Source organism: Ochotona princeps, chromosome 14 (genome assembly GCF_030435755.1).
Source record: "Ochotona princeps isolate mOchPri1 chromosome 14, mOchPri1.hap1, whole genome shotgun sequence".
Taxonomy (NCBI): Eukaryota; Metazoa; Chordata; class Mammalia; order Lagomorpha; family Ochotonidae; genus Ochotona; species Ochotona princeps.
The window spans coordinates 3,634,677-3,654,318 of NC_080845.1; the positions used below are offsets into that span (position 1 = coordinate 3,634,677).

The 19,642-nt window shown below is 52.8% G+C and overlaps 1 protein-coding gene across 13 annotated transcripts in view; it reads left to right on the forward strand.

The window, feature by feature from the left end:
* Nucleotides 1-19,642, forward strand: part of FNBP1 (formin binding protein 1) — a 108,237-nt gene that overhangs the window by 30,550 nt on the left and 58,045 nt on the right. For all 13 annotated transcript variants that reach the window (XM_058672134.1, XM_058672133.1, XM_058672132.1 and 10 more), the window contains exon 2: nt 10,687-10,802. In XM_058672134.1, the coding sequence (XP_058528117.1) occupies nt 10,687-10,802 (116 nt within the window). The remainder of the gene's footprint in view (nt 1-10,686; nt 10,803-19,642) is intronic.

Here is a 19,642-nt window from a genome sequence, read left to right on the forward strand (position 1 = left end):
GGAGTGAACCAGCAGATGAAAGATGTTTTCTTCTCCCTCCCCCTCCTTTTCCTTACCTCCCCCCCTTCCCCTTCCCCTCCTTCTTTTTCGTCCTGTATGTTGCTTTATCTTTTACATAAATAAATCTTTTTTTATGGGCCCGGCGGCATGGCCTAGCGGCTAAAGTCCTCACCTTGAACGCGCCGGGATCCCATATGGGCGCCGGTTCTAATCCCAGCAGCTCCACTTCCCATCCAGCTCCCTGCTTGTGGCCTGGGAAAGCAGTTGAGGACGGCCCAAAGCCTTGGGACCCTGCACCCGTGTGGGAGACCTGGAAGAGGTTCCTGGTTCCCGGCATTGGATCGGTGCGCACCGGCCCATTGGGGCTCACTTGGGGAGTGAAGCATCGGATGGAAGATCTTCCTCTCTGTCTCTCCTCCTCTCTGTATATCTGGCTTTCCAATAATAATAAAATCTTCAAAAAAAGTCCTTTAAAATATATTTTTATTGTCCATAATTGGATTTTAGGATTCATGTAGTAAGAAACTCTTTTCTGATTCATAGACTATATCTGTAAAACCAGTTAAATAACTGAAAAGCACAGGCCTGTGTGTCACAAAGAAATCTTGTAGGAAAAAAAACAAGATGGTTGTGGGGGCCAGTGCTGTGGCATAGTAGGTAAAGCCACTGCCTGTGACAGCAGCATCCCACATGGGCACCAGTTGAGTTCTGGCTGGTCTGCTTCTGATCCAGCTCCCTGCTAAAGGCCTGTGGAGGCAGCTGAGGATGACATAGTGCTTGGGCCACATTCCAGGCACGTGGGAATCCCATGTCTGTGCCTTCGCCACGTCTCTGCCCTCTTCTCCTTTTCCTGCCCGTGTGGTGTTGAGCGAGTTTTGGCCGAGCTTTCGCAGGAGGGCTGAGAAACGCTTCCTCTGCAAAGGGCCCCGCATTGTGTGCTTCCAGTGTCTGCGGTGTTTAAATCATCGGAGGGAGACAGAGATGCATGGGAGAGACCCAAAGCAGCAGAAGACTCAAAGGCAACTGGAGCGTCACCATTCAGAAGCCAGCAGCCTGCCTTCTCCTGGCTCTACCCGCCCGTGTGTCAGTGGCGCTTTCTCAGCATGCTTCAGGGTGTGGCCAGCAGCGGCCGCTTCTCAGGCACCTGTGACCGTGTCAAGGGGAAAAGAGGAGGGCTCTGTTAAGTGGGGAAACATTCTCCATCCCTGAGTCTGGTTACCCTGGGAGACATCACATGTCCATGTCCCTCCCCACTTCAAGGAAGATGGGTACAGCTCATGTCCTAAGACAGGTGCCAATGAGAAGATGGCTGGGTGCCACTAGCAGGTACCTTGCAGACCCAGTCCTGGATGAACAGGCCCACAGGTGCCTCCTCCAGGAAGCCTGGGGTGATGTCTTCTTCGTGTGCTTCACCTGCTAGTGTTTCCCGTTTCCCCCAGTGTACATAGAGATTCTGTTCAGAGGTTTTGCTTCTTAGCTCCAGCATCTGTTTCCTAGGGAGTCTTTTTTTTTTTTTTTTTTTAAAGAGAATCCGCTTATATTCTATTTGAAAGGCCAGCCGACAGAGAGAGATCCGTCTGCTGGTTCACTGCTTAAGTACCTGTCACAGCAATTGCTGGGCCAGGCTGAAGGCAGGAGCCAGGAATTCAGTCCAGGTCTCCCACGTGGGTGGCAGGGAGCCAAGGGCTTGTCACCTGTGGCCTGCCAGGGTGTGCATGAGCAGGGAACCATGTGAAGTGTGGAACCCAGTCTCTGGGGTATGGGGTGCGGGCCTCCCCAGCAGCATGGGAACCTCTGCACTGAGTGCCAGCCTGCAGGAAGTAGCCTGGGGTGTGGGTGCAATGGGGTGTGGGGTCAGCCATGTATAGAAGTGGGGTCTCTTCTCGTTACCAGTATGCTCGCTGAACCTCCTCAGAGCCGGAAGGGGGTGAGAATGAATTGGTGGTAAGCGCTTTGGTGCAAAGTTGCTTTTGTTGGTACTAACCAAGTTTCAGATGCCAGGACCTCCCACTTTGTTTCTTTGGTGACACTTTATTAAATAATTAACTCATACTATCCCTTCTCTCCCCCAGGCCTGGAAGTATGGGTGGAGTTTAGCCAGTCAGGTCCCTGCTGTGCTGCTCCCGCAGCTCCTCTCCCTCACACAGCCTCCAGGGACTTCCTGGGCTCAGGACTCACCGTCACTCCACCTTCCTCCTCCTCACTTGGTCTAGAATGTGTTTCCTGGTGGGGCGGGGGTGGGGGTGGGCTGTTGCACGGGTTTGGGCAGGGGAGGGCTCCTGGCTGGTCAGGGTCAGGAGAGGCCAGCTCCTGGGGATGCCTCTGCTGTCTAGCTTCTGTGTGGCAGCCAGGAAATGAACAAGTTGATTCCATTTCCGGATAGAAGCCGGACACTAGTGGGAAGGACAAGCGCCTCACGGTCTCCCAAGCCCCTCTCCCGTTTCCGTCCCAGTGAGGGAGGGAAGTGCATCCAACAAGTCAGTTAACAAGCCAGCTCTGAGACTGAGTGTGTGTGTTTGTCTGTGTACATACCTGATTAATTTGAAAGGCAGGGTAGTAGAGAGCCATCTTCCACCCACTCGTTCAAGTTGCATCCACAACTGAAGCCAGGAGCATGGAACTCCAGCAAGGTCTCCCCTATGGGGCACTTGGACCCATTGATGCTTTCCTGGGTCCATTATCCAGGAACTAGATACGAAGCAGAGCAGCCAAGACTTGAAGCTGCACCCATATGCGATGCCGGCAGTAGCTTTACTGGTGATGCCACAGCACTTGCCCCAGTTGGGATTGATTTTTGAGTCATCATCTCCAGTACTTTTGTACTTTGATAGACTCTAGAGTATTTTTGAAAACATTATAAAAGTTAAGTTTTGGGCCCAGTGCAGTAGCCTAGTGACTAAAGTCCTTACCTTGCAAGTGCTGGGACCCTGCACCCATGTGGGAGACGCAGAAGAGGCTCCGGGCTCCTGGCTTCAGGTCCTCTTAGCTCTGGCCTTTGTGGCCACTTGGGAGTAAATCATTGGATGAAAGTTCTTCCTCTCCATTTCTCCTCATCTCTGATTTTCCAAAAAAAAATAAAAATAAATAGTTTTAATTGAAAAGAGTTTTTTCCTTTTAAATCTTGGTTTTTTTTTTTTTTAATACACTTAAATTACTTACTTGAGAAACTGACACAGAAAGGGAAGGAAGGGGGGAGATAGAGTGAGGAATGTGTGGGAGCCTTGTCTGCTGGCTCGCTCCCCCCATCAGCTACAACGCAGAGGCTGGGCCAGGCTGCAGCCAGGGGCCAGGAGCGCCACACAGCTCTCCCTGAGTGTGCAACAAGGTGCTCTTGATCACCTGTTTCACTCAGTGTTGGGGGCGGGGCACATGCCTGCTTTTGTTTCTTTGTTGCTTTTGCTTTCTCCAAAGGAATCCGGAGGAAGTGAAAGTGACAAGGTGTTATAGCAGTCTTCTAAAGGACTGCCTGAGCCAGCTCTGAGTGCGCAGCCCAGGTTTTCCCTCCCCCAGCCCTCCCCCAGGAGGAGCGGGAGGTCACTGGGCCTCTGCTGCAGGGCAGCCCTGCATTCTTCACCCGGAGCGGCTACTTGCTGTGCCCCTCCAGCATCGGCCTCCTTGTTGCCCTTTACCACAATGTCATTATTGTTATAAAAACAAAAAACGCAGCTCTTCATATTCTGGCTCTTCCCACACTCCTTGTGTCACTGACTCCATCTGCCATCGCCTCTTGAACGTCAGCCAATTTTGTTTGTTTGCTTTATCCCCCCGTCTTATTTATTTTAAATTTATTTAAAACCGTTACAGAAAGGGAGAGAGAGATATCTTAAAAAAAAAAGAAAGAAAGAAAGTTTCTCCGGGTCTCCCACACAGGTGCAGGGTCCCAAGGTTTTGGGCCGTCCTCAACTGCTTTCCCAGGCCACAAGCAGGGAGCTGGATGGGAAACAGGGCTGGCGGGATTAGAACCGGCACCCATATGGGATCCCGGTGCGTGCAAGGCGAGGATTTTAGCTGCTACGCTACTGCACTGGGCCACTTGTTTACTCCCTGAATGTCTGCCAGGGCTGTTCCAGGCTGAAGCCAGACTGAAGCCAGGAGCGTCTGGGTCTCCTGTGTGGGTACAGGCCATGTTCCTTTGCCTTTCCAGGCCATTGGCAGTGAGTGCCAGGGCAAGTGGAGCAGCTAGGACTCGAACTGACGCCCATATGGGATGCTGACACTGCAGGCAGCCCGGTGCCAACCTCTTTGTTTTTTTAATCCATGCACTTCTTTTCCTTTTGTTTGCTTATACTCTTTTTTTTTTTGAAGATTTATTTATTTTTATTGGAAAGTCAGATATACAGAGAGGAGCAGAGACAGAGAAGATCTTCTGTCTGATGATTTACTCCCCAAGTGACCCAATGGTCAGTGCTGTGCCAATCCGAAGCCGGGAGCCAGGAACTTCTCCCACATGGGTGCAGGGTCCCAAGGCTTTGGGCCGTCCTCGACTGCTTTCCCAGGCCGCAAGCAGGGAGCTGGATGGGAAGTGGAGCTACTGGGATTAGAACCGTCACCAATACGGGATCCCAGTGTGCAGGGCGATAACTTTAGCCACCAGGCTGCGTCGCTGGGCCCTGCATGACTTCTTTTTAGAATGCTTCAGTTGGGAGAGAGCCGTGGATGTGGAGCTTCTCCTAATTTGTCAGTCATTCATGTCACTGGCGTTTAAACATTTTTAGTTTTCATTTTGTTTGTAGCACAGCGAGACTAAGATCTGTTCCGTCTGCAGGTTCACTGCTGATAAACAGTCAGGACTGGCCTAGGCCAAAACCAGGAACCCAGAACTCAGTCCAAATCTCCCACAGGGGTGGCAGGGACCCACGTACTGTACTGGAGGCATCACCTGCCACCTCCATGATGCCCAACGACAGGGACCTGGAATTGGAAGAGCAGTAGCCACGCCTTACACCAGGCGCTGTGATGCGGGATCTGATGCGAGATGGGACTAACCAGTACACGAGACGCCTGCTGTCCTAATACCCCATCTTTGTTTATGTCCTGAACAAAAATGAATGCTATTGTTAAGCAGCTAAACTTAGTTTTCTTAGCAGTTCCTTCTCACGTGCTCATTTTGAAGGTGTTAGGAAGCTAGTGGCAGCAGCGGGTTTTCTGTTCAAATGCCGCCATTCAGGGCCTGGTGCTCGGAGTGCCCTGGGACCTGGCACAGTGTGTTAGGATGCTGTGGGTGAGTCCAGCTCCCAGAGGAGCCCTCCCTGCTCTGCCTCCAGTCTGGCTCCCTGCTGATGGGCCTAGGAAAGCACTGGTGGACAGCCCAGGCACATGGACTGCTCCCACCCGGATAGGAAATCCAGATGGAGTTTTAGCTCATGGCTCTAGCCTGGCCACCGCCCCCCTCACCAGTGCAGCCATTTGGGGAGTGAACCAGGCAGGTAAAACATCTCTCTCTCCCTCTCTCCCTCTCTCCATGTCATTCTTACAAAAAAAAAAAAAAAAAAAAAAGATTCGGGGCCAGCATTGTGGCACAGTGAGTTAGCTGTCGCCTTTGGCATCCCTTATGACACCCACTTGAGTCCTGGCTGCTGTTTCCCTTCTTCTGGGAAAGCAGCAGCAGAGGGCATGTTGCAGCCAGCCTTGGTCAGGTTGTGGTGTGCCAGTCACGAGGCCCATCCAGTTATCTAAGATGAGTTCTCCCACCTTATCCAACTATATCCATGCAATCTGACTTTGTCATGCGTTTCACCCTGCATGAGGGATGGCAGTGACTGCCTTCGGGGCTCAGCTGTTTCCCATTAAGCCAGACATGAAAGAGACTTGCAGAAAATGCAAAACTGCACCACTCTTCCAGGAACTTTTTTTTTGAAAGCACAATTTTTAAGAATTAAAAGAAGCCAATATAATGTGATGGATTTAGTATTGTCTTTTTATTCATTGATTTCCTTGTTTAAAATATATTCTTCTGAAAGTCAGGGAGACAGGGAAGGAAAGAGGTCTTCCATGTGCTGATTCACTCTCCAAATGGCCGCAACTGCCAGGGCTGGGCCAGGCTGAAGCCAGGACCTGGAGCTTCTTCAGGTCTCCCACAAGGTGGCAGGGACCCGAGGACTTGAGTCATCTTCTACTCTTTCTCCAGGCCTTTAGCAGGGAGCTGGATCGGAAGTGGAGCAATGGGGGCTTGAACCACTCTCTGATGTGGGATGATGGCATTACCAGCAGACCCACAACACTGGACCTGGGTGTTGTCTTTTTGAACAAATCCATAAACATCAAAACTGAGTTTGTGTTCTGACAGTGTGGGCAGATGTAATTTCCTTGGACACCAGCTCTTTGGGATCTGACCCGAGGGGTCCCGACTCTGGCTGGCGTGGGATGGCGGGCAGGGGAGGGATGCGCTGCTGACCCCTGCTCCCTCCTGGAAGCAGCAAAGGCGTTTTGTTAAAGGACTGTCTATAATGTTTGCCTACAAAGGAGTCTTTAGAAGATCTGGAATTTTTTTTCCCATTAAGTTTTCCACTATTTTGTCAAGAATGTAAGTGGGCTGATTAGTTTTTCGTCTGTTTCGAATTTTCTCCTAGCTGCCGTGGATCGGGCCGTGCAGGGCGTGGCAGCGCGGCCTCAGAGCTGCTGCGTTAGTAGCTCAGGAGGAGAGCTGGGCCACAGTCGCCAGGGGCGCTGATTTAGCTGCTGTTGAGGAAGGGTTTCATGCTCTCCTGTCTTATCAGCGCCCAGAGCTTTTAGCGAGTGCTGCATTACAGTAGACAGAGTGCTCGGGCACAGATAACTTGATTGAAAACACACTTTTGGTTTGCTGCCAGGGTTTTAAGGTGGACTCCAGGCAGAGGCAGTTGGGTTACATTGCTGTTGTCCTTTTTGTTGATAAGGGTTTTAAGAAACTGCTGCTTCTCTTCTTTGTAGCGTTGATGAACTTGAAAGGCAGAGCTGTAGAAAAAGATGGAGGGTGGGGAGATGTTTCTTCCAATGGCTTAGTCTCCAGATGGACTCGGCAGCTGAGGCTGGGCCAGAGTAAAGCCAGCAGCTTCATCTGTGGCACCCACCTGGATGGCAGGGATTCGAGCACTTGGCCCCGCCTCTTCTGCTTCCCAGGTGTATCAACAGGGAGCTGGATTGGAAGTGGAGCAGCTGGGCCTGGTGGCATGGCCTAGCGGCTAAAGTCCTCACCTTGAACGCACCGGGATCCCATATGGGTGCTGGTTCTAATCCCAGCAGTCCTGTTTCCCATGCAGCTCCCTGCTTGTGGCCTGGGAAAGCAGTCGAGAACAGCCCAAAGCCTTGGGACCCTGCACCCATGTGGGAGAACTGGAAGAAGCTCCTGGCTCCTGGCTTCGGATTGGCACAGTACCGGCCGTTGCGCTTACTTAGGGAGTGAACCATCGGACGGAAGATCTTCCTCTCTGTCTCTCCTCCTCTCTATATATCTGCCTTTCCAATAAAAAACAAAATAAATCTTAAGAAGAAAAAATGACCAGTCTGGCCCGGTGTGATAGCGTAGCTGTTAAAGTCCTCGCCTTGAATGTACCAGGATCCCATATGGGTGTCAGTTCTAATCTCTGTGGCCCCACTTCCCATCTAGCTCCCTGCCTGTGGCCTGGGAAAGCAGTTGAAGACAGCCCAAAGCTTTGGGACCCTGCACTCATGTGGGAGAACTGAAAGAAGCTCCTGGCTCCTGGCTTCGGATTGGCTCAACTCCAACCGTTGCGGTCGCTTGGAAAGTGAATCATTGGATGGAGGATTTTCCTCTCTGTCTCTCCTCCTCTCTGTATATCTGCCTTTCCATTAAAACTTTTTAAAAAAAAGCCAACATTTTTACAGCAATTTGTTTGTAAAGTTACTGAGGAGAGAGATCTTTCTTCCACTGGTTCACTTTCCAGTGACCACGTGACCGGGGCTGGTCCAGGTCAGAGTCAGGATCCTGGCACTCCACTGGGATGTCCCCTCAGGGATGCAGGGCCCAAGCACTGCGGCCGTCTCCCACTGGTTTCCCAGATGCATTGGCAGGGAGCTGGATCCGAAGCGGAGCAGTTAGGGCTTCAAGCTGTTGCCTGTGGGATGCTAGTGTCACAGCACGCCACCACAGCAGCCCGCAGAAGCTGTTCCTGTGCTGTCTGTATCAAGCTGCACCTGGGTATCCGAGGAGACCGAGTGAGGGCTGAGGATGCAGCTGCGGCAAGTTGTCAAGGAGACACTGTTTTGGAAAGGCGCATTTATTTGAAAAGTGTGTGTTTGTTTAACCAGCTGTGCTGTGAGGGACAGTTTCCAGTTGGAGAATCATCTTAGTAAAGGGAGAGCTCGCTTGGTGGTTTGCTAGTCATCTTGGTGAGCGTTCTGTGGCTGAGCATCCGGGCGGGGAGGGACCTTGTCCTCACAGAGGACTCCTCAGCGTGCTGGACGCTCCCCTCATTTGTGACTGCTGTCCCTCGAGCTTGCCTTGGGAGTGGACAGGCAATGCACATGTCTGCACAGCTCCAAGCGCGAGGCACAGGCGCAGCACTGTGGAGGTGAGGTGCAAGGTGGAATAGCGGCTCAAGGCCCGGGACCTGTAGTGAATCCTTACAAAGGTCCTGAGAAGGCTGCAGCTCGTGTTCAGGAAGTGAGTGCAAGGAGGACCTGTGTGTGGAGTAGATGGTGGTTACAGTTTCATGGGTGTATACTACAAACTCACCCCGTTGTATTTCTTAAACATGTACACCTTTTTCTTTCAGTCAGCGCTCAAGAAAGTGGTTTAAGATAAGCGGAAGCTGGGGGCTCGCTGTGGTGGCAATACAGGATGAGCAAACACCTGCCACAGTGGCATCCCAGGTTCAAATCCCAGCTGCTCCACTTACCATCAGCTGCCTGCTAACATACCTGGGAGAGAGCAGATGATAGCCCCTGCACCCACAAGGGAGACCCAGAAGAAGCTCCTGGTTGCTGAGCTCGGCCTGACCCAGACCTGGCTTTTGTCGCTGTCTGGAGAGAGCACCAGTAGATGGAAGACCTCGCTCTATCTGCCTCTCAACAGCAGGCTGACCTGTGGTGTTGGTGTGGGCTGCGGTGTGGTGGGTTAGAGGGTGGCTTGGCGCCGTTGGGTCGGACTTGGCACTTCCCTGTTTTGCATGCACCTCATGACTGATCTGTTCTATCTGCATCATTTAGGCAAATGACTAGAGCTGTGAGAAGCTTGTGGCCAGCTCTGTCACGGGCCCTTCCCTGGGCTCAAACCTGAATCTCCTGGGGACTCTGGGGAGGTGGCCAACTTTCCATCTGGGCCTCCCCCTGAAATTCTCCCTTGGCTTGGATGAGCTCACCGGTTCTCTGGCTCCTGGCCACGTCACCCTCTGGGGTCCTTCCTGGGCCCCAGGCCTTGTGTGCCTCTACCATGGCGTCTGCTAGCCTCTGGGCATATCGACGGTCCAGATCGCTGTCCGGATGTGCCAGCTCCCATCTGCACCAGATGTTGTCAAAGGCCTGAGGGCCCCTCTCTGCGTCATGTTGTCCCTGATCGACAGAGTTTGTGTGTGAAGTCCCTCTCTTCTCCCAGGGTGTGTCCTTGGGGCCTTGGGGACAGTCACGGGGCTCCTGGGTCTCACAGCTTCCCTTGCTAGCTTGCTATGCAGACAGCATTTCTCAGGGCCGCCACCGGGGCCCTCGGGTGGGCCAGCTTAAGGCTGTCTCATCCCATGTGGTCCTTTACCCTGGACACCCGGTGCCCTGGCCTTACCTGATTCTCCAGGGCAGGTGCCTCAGGCCACATGCCAGTTGAGCTGGGTTCCTGTTCCTGTTGGCTCACCAGCTGCAAGCACTGTTGTGAGCCTCACTTAAGAGTGAGTGTGCAGGGGCCTTGGGAGCTAGTTTACTCATAAGAAAAAAAGCTAGGGTTTTTTTTTTAAGCTAGGTGTTTTTTAAGATTTATTTTATTTGTTTGAAAGGCAGAGTGACGGAGAGAGCGCGAGCCTACAGCCGCTGGTTCACTCCCTAGATGGCCATGGTGGAGAGAAGCGAGGAGCCTGGAACTCCTTCTGGGTCTTACACGTGGGTTCAGGGGCCCAAGCCCTTGGGCCTTCCTCCGCCGTTTTCCCAGGCACATGAGCAGGGAGAGCTAGATTGGAAGTGGAGCAGCTGGGACGTGAATGGGTGCTGATGCGGGATGTTGGCATCGCAGGCTGTGGCTTACCCTGTGGCTCCTCAATGCTGCCCAGAAACAGGCTTTTGTAATTCTTCCTTCTCCACCCACTCCCACTTTTTAGCCCCAGCTTTTGTTAGCTGTTGAGGACTTCCTGGAAGTGACCGTTCAAGGTGGTGACAGTGCAACTGACTCGTGCACACGTGTGTGTACGTGCTTGTGTGCGTGTGTGTTCACGCACGTGCTTCACCTGTTCGCATGTGGGAAAGACATTTTGTGCTGCACTGGGACATGAATTATATCCCCGCAAAACCATCTTTCTGAAAGGAATGGGAAACATGAACATGTGGGTCAGAGTTCAGCACTCCCAGCAGTTTTCAAACCAAATTTGGTCATGTTGATTCAAAACGGGCTGTAACACAAAGGCACCCCCACGATGTTAGCATGGAAAATGTTAGTACTGCTCTCTGTGCGGCGCTTGTCTTGTTGAGAGTATTGTTCCCTGGAATTAGGTTCATCTCGGAGAGAAACCATAAACTCCCTTTTTGTTGTTGTTTTTCTTCCCCCAACAGGACCAGTTTGACAACCTAGAGAAGCACACACAGTGGGGCATTGATATTCTTGAGAAATACATCAAATTTGTCAAGGAGAGGACAGAGATTGAGCTCAGCTATGCAAAGCAGCTCAGGTAAGTTGGTCATGGAAAGGGTGATGTGTCCACTCCAGGGGGCCAGTCCTTGTAGTTACCCCCTCCTAGTTCAATGAGACGGTTCTTTTACATGTGGAAAGTCAAAGCCTCCTAGAGCAGTCACCGTGAGGCGAGCCGGCTCCCCAGGCGTGGCTAGTTTCTGTGTCGGTGGAAGGGCGGCCCCGTTTTAGTTGCTGCGTTCCAGAGCGATCTTTTAGCAGGCTTTGTGTTGGAACCCGGCATGTGTGCAGGCCTGTGCACTCTGCAGGGGTGAGCACACCCACGTTTCTGACCAGCCTTACCAGTCAGAAGCAGAAAGGGAGACGCCTTGGGGCGGGGCCTGCATCCACCCCTGCTGCTTGCCCAGGACTGGCCTCTGTCTATGCCCTGTGTGGGGGTGGAGATGACTTTCATTGTTCTTAAGCCTCCAGAGTGACCCTTAGTGTCACTCAGTCTCCTGAGAGTGACCCTTAGTTTGCCATCCCAAGGTCCCTAGGTTGTCTCTTTTGCTGGAAAGCTCCTGTAAACTTTTGGTGAGCCCCATAGGTCCAGAATTATATTCCTAGGCATGGAATCGCTGGGTCCTGGGCTGTCACTTTAGCAGGTGGAGGTGGAGTGATGTGTGCACTAATGCATACCCGCCCCACCTGCGAGGGAGCCGTCCCATGCGGACAGAGTTTTCAAAGTCTTTGAGGGCACCTTAAATCAGCAGGGATGAAATTATCCAAGGAGTTCGCGTTTGAGTAGAAAATACTATAACTTAAGCCAGAAGTGGCATGCAAACTCTCAGTTGAATTGGCTCATGCAGATTTTAGGGCTAACTGAGAGACCTACACACAGAACTTTAAACCTCAGAGTGCATCTAGGCGTTGTTGAAGGATGCTGCTGCTCTTTCCCAAGCTGGCACCAGTGTGGCACACACAGCACCCTTCTATGAGTGCCCAATAACTAAAACATGGCACGGGGCCATTAACTTGCCTACTGTGGGCCGGTGTCAAGTGCCTTTTGTACCTGGTGGCCTCGCGAGCACTTGAAGGCTGTCAGAATGGAGAAAGAGATGACTTTGTATTCTGCCTGGTTGGTTATTTAAGTATCACACCGGTTCATCTCGTAAAATGTGGAAATGGGTCACACACCCACAGGCGAAAGTAAGTGCTTGCTTCCCTCTTGCATGGCTCCGCCTTTGAGGCCTGAAGGAGTCTATCAGTGGAAGCTTCTGGGACCACCAGGAGCGGGGAGTTGTGTTGAAGCCAGCAGCCTGGTGGCTGGGCGGGAGTCCTGAGGAGTTAAGTGACCAAGCAGAAGGTGACCAGCTTATAGACACCACATAGGTCCAGGTCAACGCCCAGAGGCTCTACCTCTGGCCACTCTGTCCCCCAGATACCACATAAGCACTTTGATGGCATTTCTCTTGCGACTTCAGTGTCGGCGTAGGTTGGTCTGGTGTTGTGGCATAGTGGGCTACACTATCATAAGTATCCCATATGGTTGTGGGTTCAAGTCCCGGACACTCCACTTGCAGTCCAGCTTCCTGTCAGTGGACCTGGGAAAGCAACAAAAGGCGGCCCGAGTGCTTGGTCCCTGCACCCCCTGGGAGGCCCAGAAGGAGCCCCCTGACTCATGACTGGCCTGTTGTAGTCATCAGGGGAGAGTCAGGAGGTGACAGGTCTCTGTAACTCTTCCAAGTGAATAATCTTTTTGAAAAGGTTTATTTGGTTTGATCAGAAAGGCAGATTTACAGAGAGAAGCGAAAACAAAGGTCCTTCTGCTGGTTCACTCCCTAAATGGCCGGAGCAGCCGAAGCTGAGCTGATCCCGCGCCTGGAGCCTCTTCCTCTGTGTGCAGCCGCCTCCTCGTTCCTCTTTCTGTCACACTCCGCCGGCCACCAGGCCGCTCCCCTTCCTGACACTCCCACCGCGTCCCCTGACCCGGACTCGCTGTTGACACCTGCAGGGCCATCATGAGCCCTTGGCTGACATTGCCTATCCTGACCTTGTCCCCACTTTCTGTTTCCCTCCATTTCCCACTCCCTCCTCCCCAGTCCTGCATAAAGCTGACATCGCCACTGTAGCTTTCTGGAAAACCGGCAGGCCGGGTTCTCTGTCCCCTCTGCCCTCACTTGGTCGTTTCCTGTGCACGCCAGGCATGCTGAGTCCGCAGGGTCTTCCCCTAGGTTCCCTTTGGGGAGCCCCTCCTACTTCCTGTGCCTGCTCAGGACGGCCACCCCACTTCCATGACCCCCCCACCTCCCTAAAAGCTCTCTGATTCTTTCCTTCCTTCCTTCCTTCCTTCCTTTATTTATTTATTTATTGGAAAAATGACACATTTTGCAGTGTGGTCAGAAACTTGTACGCGTGCCGAGTGGCTAAGTCAGTTAGGAAATAGGTGCATCACTTCTCCTGGGAGGTAGTCTCAGAAAGTGCGTGGAAAGACCTGTTTCAGAAAGAAAAACAAGCAGACACCTCGGATCCCCTTACACCTCGAATCTTCACAGTGACCAGTGTGGGCTAGACTGAAGCCAGGAGCAAGAGCTTGATCCAGGTCCCCCACATGGGTGGTGGAGACCCCAGCTGCATGAGCCGTTTACCTTTGTCCCAGAGTGTGCATTGGCAGGAAGCTGGCACTGGGAGCTGGGCAGGGGCTGAACCCAGGAGCCAGAGGTAGGAAATGAATCAGGCGGTCTGCAGATAACGTAGTATTTAAAAAAATAAATTCTTTTTTTCTATCTGCTTGAAAGGCAGATAAGGGCAGAGAGAGAGATTTTCTGAGTGCTAGTTCACTGCTCAGGTGCCCATAGCAGGCCCGGCTGGGCCCAGGCTAGAAGACAGGACCTCCATCTGAGTCGGCCACGTGAGTGGCAGCACCAGCGCTGTCATCTGCTACCTCCCCAGATGCGCTATCAGAATGCCGGATCAGAAGCCAGCCGGCTGCCTGACGCTGTCGCTGCAGCCAACACCCACAGGCAACTCGTAACCACTTCTGGGTTCGGGAGGATTTATTTGTTTACTTGTTTGGAAGACAGTCACAGAGAGAGATCTTCCATCTGCTGATTCACTCCACAAATGCCAGGCTGGGAGCTCCCATGTGGGTACAGGGCCCCAGGTGCTTGAGCCATCATCCACTGCTGTCCCAGGTACATTAGCAAGAGGCTGGTGTGGAAGCAGAGCAACCAGGACTCTAACAGGTGCTCTGGCACGACGCACGGGGACCCTTTAAGTGGCAGCCTAACGTGCTGTGCAACCCATTGCATTAGTGGGTGGGGAATGCCAACCTCTTGGAGATGCAGAAGGCGGTAAGTAGAACTGGGAGTCCTGGGGTTTCAAGGCTCAGCAGACTGAGCAGGGGTGAAATTCACCCACTACCTGGCTTTCGTAGATCAAGTCCTGGTGTCACAGTCATGCCCATGTGTACTTCTGTGTGGTCACTAAGTCACAGCAGTCACCCACAGGTCCTGTATGACAGCCCTGTCAAGCCTGGCCCTGTGTGTGCATTGGCGGAAATTCCTGTGTCAGGTTTACAGCCGCATAGAGGTCCTTTCCGGGAGAGTCCACTGCTGATCACTGTTAACGGCATGTATTTTCAAAAAGGAAGATCTCTGTGCTGGCTGCGGAGGCACGGCGCAGCTAGCAGTGCTGTGTCCTCTCCCGCCCTGGCCAGCGGCTCCCCTCCCAGGGGACAGCCAGGGCTGCCTGTTTCCGGAGAGATCGCAGGCGGGTGTGTGAGGGTTTTCTTGCTCGCCTCCCAGTGGCTCTGCTGTTCCCAGGGTTCCTGTGGATTTCTGCAGTTTCCTGATCTCCCATGGCATAGCCTTGCAGGAATTCTGATGGCTTCCAGCTGTGTGCAGTGTCAGGTTAGGGACCTGGGCCGACCTGGAGGCCAAGTACCTACAACCAGGACCTCTGATCCCGCCTGCTTGGAGGCTGCCGCTGGTTCCCAGTCAGCAGCCTGGGGCCCGCCTTGCTCATGTGCCTGGGGGCTTTCTGTTACCAGTGACTGTGATGTTTTGCTGACTTGAGACTTCCACTTTGGTCCATCTGGGGTTAATTTGCATTCTCTTGCTGTGAATGGCACAGACCAAGCTTCTCACACTCGGAGCCAGGGGCACTGCCCCTTGAAAGCAACTTTGGGAGTTTACTGTATGTACCAGCTGTGGCCTACAGGGGCTGAAGCTGGGCTGGAGGCCCAAGACTGGAGCCTGGAATTGGATCCGGGTCTCCCATGGCAGGTACAGGAATACTGTCAGTGAAACCAGAGACACTGCCCGCCAGGAGTGATAGCCGGGAATCAAACACAAGTACCCGAAGATGGTAGCACTTGGGGTGTCTTGAGGAGCACCATTGCACCTTGTGCATATGTGCATGGTAACTGGTGAGACAGCAGTTCCTGCAGGGTGTTGCCTGTCCTAGGTGTCCAGTGTGTATGTGCTGAGTGTACGTACACAGCTTTAAACACATCGCAGTGGGCTGAAGGATTTGTTGAACTTGACATTAGACTTTTGCAAGATTTATCCAAAAATGGCTTACAGGAGTTTATTAACTTTGCACACCTTCAAATTCCATGTTGCAGTTTCTTTTTAAAGATTTATGTTATTTGAAAGGCAGAGTTACAGAGAGAAGGAGAGAAAGAGAGAGATCTTCCATCCACTGGTTGACTCCCCAAAAGGCTTCAAAAACTGAAGCTACGCCAGCCTGAAGCCAGGAGCCTCCTCTGGGTCTCCCATGCAGGTGCACTGTGGCCATCCTCCCTGCTTTCCCAGGCACATTAGCAGGGAGCTGGAGGGAAGTGGAGTAGCCGGAACTTGAACACACAAACATATGGGATGCCAGCACAACAGGCAGAGGCTTAACTGGCTCTGTCATGGCTTCGGCTCCCACTTCGCAATTTTAAGTGAGCTCATCCTCTTTTGAGTGGCACGGTGTGATGTGGCTTCCCCAGTGCCTGGGCCACGAGGGGGCTGGAAGGATTTTATTTTACTTCAACTGCAGCATGGTGTTTTCTGAGGACATGTGTGAAGAACGCCTTGCCCTTCCTGTTGGCGTGGTCATAGCCCTGAAGGCCTTGCTGTTGCTTCTTCTGATCATTTCCCTTCCACTTCTTAGAAGCTGAGGGTGAGAGTGCTCACCAGAGCCTGCCCCTGTCCATAGCTCACTTCCTTAAAGCTTACAACAGCTGAGGCTGGGCCAGGGCTGAAAGCTGGAGCCAGGAGCTCAGTCCAGGTCTTGCATGTGGGTCACCTTGTGCTTCAGCCGGACAGCGGCGGGCCAGAGGCAGGTGGCCAATCAGGTGCTCTGCTCTGCGCAGTGTAGCCAGTCGTGTGACTGTTGAGTGTAATTTCCACCCCCTTGCTTGGCTCTGAACTTCAGCCCTTTCTTGTTCCCTTGGTCTAGCCCTGCCTCTCCTCCCCTCCTAGGGTCATTGTTTTCCTATACTGGGTTACTAGGGAAGCCTTTCCTTGCATGAATAAGCTGTTGAGTCTGGTTCATGTCTTAGTTTCTCCGGTTGCAGTGTTTAGTCCAGAGTTCATTTCCTGCGCTCCGTCTCTCCCTTCTCCTCCCATTCCGTTCCCACGTCCTGTGGTCTGGGGGGTACCTGCTTTGTCTTGTATCAGGTTTGTCCACAGCAGAAGACACTTGGGAGGGTTCTGGTGGGTGTGCCTGCCCATTCTCGCCCCTCGGGTTCCTGTCATCCTTTTACGTGAGTTACTCATCTTTTATATCCTGCTTATCTGGAACCGGGCGGCTGGGGACTGGCTACCAGTGCCCAGGGCGGCTGTCCTGGTCGTTCCCCTGGGTGGATGCCTGGGGCCCTTTGCCATCCATGTGTCATCCTTTTCGTCTGCAAACTCTGAGTAGTGGTCGTGACAGCAGCTCCCTTGATAGGGGTCATCAATGTACCCCAGCCTGGCACGTGGCCTCCCGTGACCACCTTGTGGGAGTGGAGTATTGTGTGCTCTGCACTGATTGCTGGAAGCTCACGGCAGGTGGTTTTGGGAGGCAGGCTGGAACAACTCAGCTCATGGCTGTGTTCTGGGTTGGGGGCCTTCGCTGGGCTACACGCTCTTCTAGTCCCACGGGACGCTCTAGGGACCGCTGTGACTGCCCCCTGCCCTGCACCCAGGCAGTCAGTGGAGGTCCACCAGGTGGACCCATCCCAGGTCTATGGGTCCCTCAGGTGGGATTGGGGTCTTCCCCGGTTCTCTTTCCTGGATTGCATTTTCAGAGTGTGGACTTAACTTCCCTTTTTTGGGACCAGGAGGACGGGGTCCCCAGAATCTGGGTCCCCCTCCCCATCCAGCGTGGTCTCGTTGCCAGACTGTGGGGTGGGGCCAGTTTAAAGGGTTCCCTGCCTTTTGTGTCTCACTTTTTTGGGTTTAGGAAAGCCAAGTTCTCTTATTCTGAGTTTGGTTCTGCCAGCTTCATGTGGAATTTTCAAGGAAAACAAAAGTTAGGGGAAGAAAAAGATCTGCACCTGCAGGGGACCGGTGGCAGGCCAGGTGCTGCGCCTGCGTTCTCCGCCCGTCGCCTGGTTGGTCCTCCAGGGCGCAGGCTGAGTCTCTGGGAGAACCCCCTGCGTGTGCAGACCGTGTGTACAACATGGCAGAACCTGAGCTCCCACCGGGATGCCCGTGCCCCACAGAGGAACGCACGGGGCCCTGTTTGTGCTTGCCTCCGCAGGCAGTAGTGATGGCTCGAGGACCTGGAACCCTGCCACCCCTGTGGGGAGACCTGACTTAGCTCCAGGCCTGGTCTGATCTTTCCATTGTCAGCATTGGGAGACTAAACCAGCAAGTGAAAGATCTCTCTCCTCTGTTTTTCAAACTGATCAAAGATGATTTTTTTTTGGCATTTATGGAAAAATAAGATTAAATGACAAGTTGAAAATTATGTTCTCTGCAATTTATTTGCCTGCTGGATGCTGAACTCCTCCCTCCACATGAGCAGGGCCGGAGGGAGGCAGCAGGCCTGTGGCTCCTGCTGGCGTCTGTGAGTGAATTATTCATCCATCCTCTGGGGCATAGGAGGAATGCCCGGTGCAGGCAGCAAGGCCAGCAGGGGTGCGGGGAGCAGGGCCAGCAGGGGTGCAGGGAGCAGGGCCAGCAGGGGGTTGAGGCCTCAGATCCTGGATCTCTGCGCAAGCTCTGGTTCACTTGGGTTGATTCAGGCTTCATCTCCTTCAGCTCCATGTAAACATTATTTATTTATTTTAAAGATTTATTTCTTTTTATTGGAAAGGCAGATTTTACAGAGAAAAGAAAAGGCAGAAAGACCCTCCTCTGCTGATTCACTCCCCAAGTGGCCATAGCAGCCAGAGCTGAGCTGTTCTGAAGCCAGGAGCCAGGAGCCTCTTCCGGGTTTCCCACACGGGTTCAGGGTCCCAAAGCATTGGGCCGTCCTCGACTGCTTTCCCAGGCCACAAGCAGGGAGCTGGATGGAAAGTGGAGCTGCCGGGATTAGAACTGACACCCATATGGGATCCCGGTGCATTCAAGGCGAGGACTTTAGCCGCTAGGCCACACCGCTGGGGCCTGCATAACAGTTTTAAACAGTTTTTTATGTATGTTATATCAAGTTACAGCAAGTTGCCAGGTCTGTCAGCTTGCACCCCTTCCGCTCTGCACCTTGGGATGGTCTTGTTGTTCCTACTTCATCTCTCCAGGTTTTTTTTTTGGTTTTTGTGGGGAAATATTTATTTGTTTGAAAGACAGAGTTGGGGTGAGAGAGAGAGAGAGAGAGAGAGAGAGAGAGAGACTCCATGTGTAGATTCAATGCCCAGATGGCCCCTGTGGTTGAAGCTGAGCCAGGCTGAAGCCAGGAGTCTACAGCAACATCTGGCTCTCCCTATGGAGTCCGTCCATTCTCCGCTGCTTCCTCAGCTGGAAGCACAACTGGCTTTCCCACGTTTTCTGTTGTCTGGGTTCTCAGATAAACTGTGTACACCACCACAGGGCAAACCTGCCTTGGTGGATAGGTCACATATGCCCAGTCCTCCCTTCCTTCCATCTGAAAGGGGGAGGCAAAGGGGATAGAAAGAGAATGATCTTTCATCCACAAGTGGCTTTGACAGCTGAGGCCGAGCTAGGTTGGACCCAGGAGCCAGTAACTTCTTCCAAGTCTCCCGCTTGGGTGTAGAGACCCAAATATTTGGGTCATCCTCTACCAACTTCCAAAGCCATTAATCAGGGAGCTAGATTAGAAGTGGAGTAGCTGGGGCTCGAGCCCATGCCCATCTGGGATGCCAGTGTCATGGCAGTGGCTTAGTCTGGTGTGCCATAACATTGGCCTCATTGGTCACATTTTTACAACTTTCTCTTCTTTCCTCAGTCAGTCCACTAATTTCTAGAATGCTCTATATTTGTGTCTATATTTTTAAAATCATCTGAATTGTTGGAGTATCTTCCAGCGGAGAATGGACAGCCCCTCAGAGCTTGACCCCAAAAGGGACAGCAGGCAGTGTGTCGTCCATGCCCTGTCCAGCTCACAGGCGAGGAGCTGGGCACGCAGACTTGCCTGAGGTTAGGCGAGCACACGGCCTCTTGGTTCCCACAGCAGCGTCCCTTATGTTCCAGTCCATGGTCCTTGGGTGCGTCTCCTCATATTTAAGATACACCCTGAGTTCACTTCCTTTGTAAGAGGCAGTGCATTTAGGCGACTGTAGATTTCAGGGAAGTGGAAGCAACTGCAGTAGAATGTGACATCCTAAAGACACCTAGTGAAGAGGAACAGCCACAAGGAAGTGGAGCCTGAGGCGCCAGCCCTGCAGGCCCCTCTGACCTCCCACCGGTGGCCTGAGGTCAGTGGAGTGAGAGGTCAGCCAGGAGGGCAGTGGAGGCTGCTGTCTCT